The 5,989-nt window shown below is 52.5% G+C and overlaps 1 protein-coding gene across 2 annotated transcripts; it reads right to left on the reverse strand.

Moving 5' to 3' along the window:
- Positions 1-204: 204 nt before the first annotated feature.
- On the reverse strand, positions 205-5,827 carry Aqp3 (aquaporin 3 (Gill blood group)). Of its 2 annotated transcripts, XM_031376751.1 has the most exons (6): positions 5,659-5,822; positions 2,707-2,833; positions 2,240-2,377; positions 1,796-1,914; positions 1,312-1,529; positions 205-1,225 (listed from the first exon to the last, which is right to left on the reverse strand). In XM_031376751.1, the coding sequence occupies exons 1-6, from the start codon at positions 5,764-5,766 to the stop codon at positions 1,057-1,059; spliced, it is 879 nt and encodes a 292-aa protein (XP_031232611.1). In that variant the 5' UTR covers positions 5,767-5,822; the 3' UTR covers positions 205-1,056. The 2 variants fall into 2 exon arrangements, with proteins under 2 accessions (XP_031232611.1, XP_031232612.1); XM_031376752.1 differs by lacking the exon at positions 1,312-1,529 and having other exon boundaries at positions 5,659-5,827.
- Positions 5,828-5,989: the final 162 nt, after the last annotated feature.

Genomic DNA, 5,989 nt, shown 5'->3' on the forward strand with positions numbered 1-5,989 from the left:
CCGGGAGCTAAAGAGATGGCTCAGCAGTTAAGAGCACTGACTGCTCTTCCGAAGGTCATGAGTTCAAATCCCAGCAACCACATGGTGGCTCACAACCATCCGTAATGAGATCTGATGTCCTCTTCTGGGGTGTCTGAAGACAGCAACAGTGTACTTACATATAATAAATAAATAATTTAAAAAAAAAGAAAAAGAAAGGCATAGTTCCTGTCACATGTATACATTTTATTTTTTTTATATAAAAGGCAACAGTACATTGTTGATTGGAGGATTAAAGGAAGGGAAACCCTTTTAAAAAGTGGAGTTTCCCACCCCTATCCCTAAGACTGTAACATATATGTATGTATATATTTATATATTAAAAAACAAATTATGAAACTTATGACCTGGACTTCAGCCCCTCCCAATGTCTATCTTCTAACAGAAACATATTACACAGCCCCCAGTTGAGGATCATAGCTCCAGATGTGAGCCACACCCTTCTTATCCCATCCCCCTCCCCAAGCCTAGAAGTCCATTTCGGAAAAAACAGTATACACACACATACTTAGAAACACGCTTCTGGGTCCACCTCCACACAGGAGTCCCTGAAGCATGCACACCCTGGCACTTTCCTGATTCACTTTCTCCCTTCCCCTGGGCTCCCATGAGCTGCTACAGTTTGTTTTGAAAACTTGGTCCCCTGCCCTTGCATTCAGCCTGGAAAACAACATACTTACACATGTTCTCTCTCTCTCTCTCTCTCTCTCTCTCTCTCTCTCTCTCTCTCTCTCTCTCTCTCTCTCTCTCTCTCTCTCTCTCTCTCTCTCCATCCTCTTCCTTTTGGGAAACAAAGTAAACTTACTTGCTATCCTACCTTGGTTTAAAGGTGGGAACCAAATGCCCTAATGGGCAGAGTTAAGTAGAAATTCTGGAGGGGCCATCCAGCAGGGGTGGATACAGGGAGTGTGTTTTTTTAGCCTGACAGAGGCATCACAAGGGGCTTTCAGAGACTGGTCCCCACACAGTCAGTGGACACTCAAGAGAGTGAACAGTGGGGGGGGGGCTGCTGCCCACTCAGATCTGCTCCTTGTGCTTCACATGGGCCAGCTTCACATTCTCTGCCTCCGTGGAGGGTGGGGGCTGCTCCAGGTGGCAACCAATCATGAGCTGGTACACGAAGACACCACCAATGGAACCCAAGAGTGGAGAGACGATGGGTACCCACCACCAGTGCCGGCCAGTCCTGGAGGGAGAACACTGGTAATCAGAGACAGGTCTGCAGGAGGAGGGAGGGTGAGCTGAGGTAAGCTGAGTAGGGGCTATACTCACGTAAAGACTTCTGAGCCCCAGCCAGCCAGGGCGGTGAAAAGGCGAGGTCCAAAGTCACGAGCAGGGTTGACGGCATAGCCAGAGTTGAAGCCCATGGAGGTTCCGATGACCAGGACCACAAGGCCCACAGTGAAAGCCTCCAGGCCACGGGGCACAGGGTTGTTATAAGGGTCAACAATGGCCAGCACACACACAATAAGGGCGGCTGTGCCTATGAACTGGGAACGTGGAGAAGAACACACAATGAGGGTCTGCTCCTTCTCCCACGCTCTAGTCCCTGCCCTTCCTCTGCCTTGCCCTGATCCTAGGATGCTCGCACAAACAAAAGCTCAGCGGGAAGCTCCACGCTTTATAAAAGACCTGCCACCATGTTCTGAGGTTGGGGTTCCCAGGAACTGAGAGAAATCCTGCTAAGATCAAGGACTGTTGCCCAAAACAAAGCTGTTCTTCCCTCTGCATTTACTTCACATGTCCCCAGCCATACCTGATCAAAGAAGCCATTGACCATGTCCAAGTGTCCAGAGGGATAGGTGGCAAAGATTCCAGCTGTGCCATTGGGGCCGGAGACGATAAGCTCATTGTTGGCAAAGGCCCAGATTGCATCTGGTGACAGATTAGAGCCATTTTGAGTGATGGCTGAGCCTCTCCTCTCAGAGCTGCCCTCCCCACCCTGCCAGGGGTCATGGGTAAGCATATTACTGTAGAGGTACAAGGGGCGGGGCAGGGAGAGGTGGAGGACCTGAGATTCTGTTGTTGCCCAACTTGTTTCTTTCCCCTAGAGCCCCCTATCTGGGCCTGAGTGTTCGTGAATGAGTCATGAGCCCTGGGCCTGGGCAGGCCCCAGTTGTCATCAATGGGCTTGGTGCCAACAAGTACTTAAAAGAGGGAAAGTGCCTGGAGAAGGGAGGGGAGGATGGGGAATGCTTACCATAGTATAGCCCAAAAACAATCCCAGCGCCCAAGAAGGCCCCCAGCGTCTGTGCCAGTGCGTAGATGGGCAGCTTGATCCAGGGCTCTCGGGCCAGGAAGCACATTGCAAAGGTTACAGCGGGGTTCAAGTGGGCTCCTGTGGAGAGGAGATAGCATCTATTAACTACAGCTTGCCACCTTGGGCAGGCTGGGGCTCCCGTGTGCTCTTCCTTTCTGGGGTATAGGTAGGTTTCCTTGGCCAGGATGGCAGTTGGACTATGTCACAGACTGATCTTTGATTCCAAGGTGAGAGTCTCCAAGGTTCTGTCAAGTCTCTTCCACCCTTGCCTCCAAAGGACCCAAAGCTGAGGCGCTGTTAGTGCATGCACTTGGGGGTGTCCCCTCCTTCTCTGCTCTCTAGCCAGATACTATGTTGGAAATGCTGCTGGCGAGGGCTGAGAACTGAGGCTGGGGTGGAGGCCTTACCAGACACTTGGCCAGCCACCAAGATGGCAAGGGTGACGGCGAAGCCAAAAGCCAAGTTGATGGTGAGGAAGCCACCGTGGGTTCCTCGGCTGAGCACCACTTGAGCCACAGAGCCACAGCCAAACATCTGTCAGAAAACAAAGCAAAGTGAAGTCCCATTGAGATCCGACATGCCTGACACCACAGATAAGACTAAATAAAGGTCCTTCCTAGAGTATAACCTAAATCCCTCCTACTGCAAATTAAGTCCCAGAAAAAGGAGACATGCAAAGCACTATGGGAGGGACTGGTAATGGGTACATGACTGGAAACCGGGATGGTTAAGTGACATCCATTGGCTTCTCTTGAATCCCAGAAGGGCACCAGAGAGAGTTATCACCATAGCAGGTTCTGCTTGTCCTCCAGATCTGGCACACAGAAGTAGGAAATACCCCATCATCCCAGCCTCTTCCAAAGCTGAGGTCATAGTGGAGGAGGTGGGGAACACACAGAGGTAGGAAATACCCCATCATCCCAGACTCTTCCAAAACGGAGATCATAGTGGAGGAGGTGGGGAGATGGGAGAGAGATCAAAAAAGTGGTTGGATCTACTCCTGCATCTATAAATGTCCACTCATCTGGTCTTCACGTGTTCCTCGTCCACACCTTCCCTGTTCACATCTGTCCCTGTCAGCACCTCCCCAGGACAATCTTCCTCTTCCTTCTCCAGCCCGCTGCCTCCAGGATTCCCACTCAGATCTGTAGAGTCCTAAATACAAAGTTTTAAGCAACTCTTCCCTCTAGGTCCGATGAGATCTGTTCTAACCCTTCTGTCTGGGAGAGAGGGACTAAAAGATGCCTCAAGATCAGCGTGTACAGAACATATGTTCAAGTGTGAAAAGACTCTCCCGTCAGGCAGTGGTGGCTCACACCTTTAATCCCAGCACTTGGGAGGCAGAGGCAGGCAAGTTTCTGAGTTCGAGGCCAGCCTGGTCTACAGAGTGAGTTCCAGGACAGCCAAGGGCTAGGAAGGAGATCCGGTCTCAAAAACAAGAAAGTGCTATGCTGGCCAGTGGCAGGCTGTGCTCCATTAACTCGAATGGGTCCAAGCCTGTGTACTGAGTTGTTAAGCACTGATTATCATCACTCAGGAAGATGAGGCAGGGAAGCCAGTGGCGGTCAAAGGTGTTCAGGCAGGTGAGAACAAAGGTCAGAGATTGTAAGAGTAAGAGGTGGAGGCATGTGGAAGTCCGGGGCACTATGTCCAGTCCAGTCCGACCCTGGCCTGAGTTCTTTGCCTGAGGCCCAGGCCTGGCTCCATGCCAAGAGGCCTTGGAGGAGGAGCTGTCAAAGCCAGTTCCACCACCTTGGGGCTAATCTTCCTCTTCCTTATCCTCCCCTCTCACCCAGCTGCAGGTTCTTAGCCAGCCCCTCACCCCATATACCACCCAACTATATACCTCAGAAAAAGGGGCTTTCCTCACCCCAAAGCCAACCTGGATCCTAAGTCCCCAACACAGGGACACAAGCAAGTCCTCAGTCATCAGGGGACCCACTAGGTTTGTTCCCCAACCCTCCCCCCGCCCCCCAGCTTTGCTTTTCACTGAAACCTGATCCCTCACATCTACCTGAGCCTGAAAGCCTTCACCACAAATCCAGCGCCCTCTTTTTGTCGGGCTAAGCCAAGTGATCCTGGGACTCAGTGGGAGACTGACTGTTCTTTTTACCGAGGAGTGGCTCTGAGAGCTGAGAAGGGATAAAGAGGTCCCTCTTTGAAAGTGTAAGACACCCTCCCTTGTCCTTGGTGCTTCCACACAGGTGGCCAGACTCAAATCAAGATAGGAAACAGGGAACCCCGAGGCAGGAGGGTGATAAGTGCCCCCCTTCCACTCCCTTCTTGGCATAGAGGAGAGGGGGACTGAGGACAACTGATAGGCCACTAGTCTATGAAGTCAGAGGCACGTTTGGGCCCTCTTCACCACGTGGACTGTGCCACCATGATCCCTGCCAGTTGACTGATCTACATTACCCAGGGCTGAGGCTGCTGCTGCCACTCAAGTAACCCTCCCACTGCAAAGGGACACCAGAATTCAGAAGAGACTTGGAAAAAACAAAATCAATGGCTGAAAATCAGAGTAACTGGGACAGGAAATAAAAGCCATAATGCGTGTCTGACCAAGAAGTGCGCAAAGTTAACTGGAACTCAGAGCAAAACTGCAGAAGCCTGGGGTCGGGGAGCTCATCAGGAGCCACTGAGAGGAGAGGCAGAGGAGGGATCTCAAAAGGCCAGCAAAGAAGCATCCGGGTCACAGACAGGATCCAAATGTATGCAACGAATTTAAACACACACACACACACGCACACACACACACACACACACACACACACACAGTTCTGTTAGGGCCCGTTTCCTTTCACAGTCCCTATCTTCTTAGCATTCCGTTCTTCTGATTTTGCTGCCTACAGCCCAAGAGGCCTGCGCCCTCTGCCCCCCACCTATGGTAATCCGTCCTCGCTTCCGTGCAACTTTTGGACTTTCTGAGGCTTAATTATTCATTAGGGGCCAGACACCCAAGACCCAAATAACTTAATAGGGGTGTCCATTTGCCTTTCTCCTCTGTGTCCTGAGCCTGGAGCCCTGGGAAGTGGAAGACTCGGAAGTAAGAAAAAGGGCTGAAGGCCCCACACTGCAGAAGTGACCCTTCCGCAGACTTGGTCTCAGTCTCTGGGGGATGGGGGTGGGGAGGAAAATAGCAGAGCCTGTTCTTGTTGAGTAACCCTGTCACAAATTGAGTTAGTACTGTCAAGGCTGTTGAAAGATTTGGGGGTCAACCTGACCCTGAGGGTTAAGCCTCAGGAGCAGAGCTGGGGGACTGGTCGCGTCTGCGTTGAAACACTGTCCCTGGGGTGAATAAGGAATTGGGGACCACGGGGGCCGAAAATCGAAAGGGCTGCTCACTTCCCCGCACTCACCACAAGGATGAGGGTCCCCAGGCACTCAGCCAACGCCTGGCGAAGCAGCCGGTAGCGGATATGGAGCATCTCTCCGCAACGATTCATCAGCTCCTTCTGTCGACCCATGGCGAGGCAGGCAACGGCGCGTCGAGCGTGCGGGTGCAAAGTGGCTAGCGCTGGGCACCGAGAGCTGCGGCCCGGAGCGCAGGTGGCGCCCTTTATATGCATATGCACCGGCGGCCAGCCCCGCCTGCGGAGCCCCACCCGCGGAGCCCCGCGGGGGCGGAGTGCGGCCACCACCCTCCGCCTAGCCTAGTGGGGACGCGGGGTGACAGTTGTAAAGAGGGTC

The sequence above is a fragment of the Mastomys coucha genome, unplaced genomic scaffold (genome assembly GCF_008632895.1).
Source record: "Mastomys coucha isolate ucsf_1 unplaced genomic scaffold, UCSF_Mcou_1 pScaffold18, whole genome shotgun sequence".
Lineage (NCBI taxonomy): Eukaryota > Metazoa > Chordata > Mammalia > Rodentia > Muridae > Mastomys > Mastomys coucha.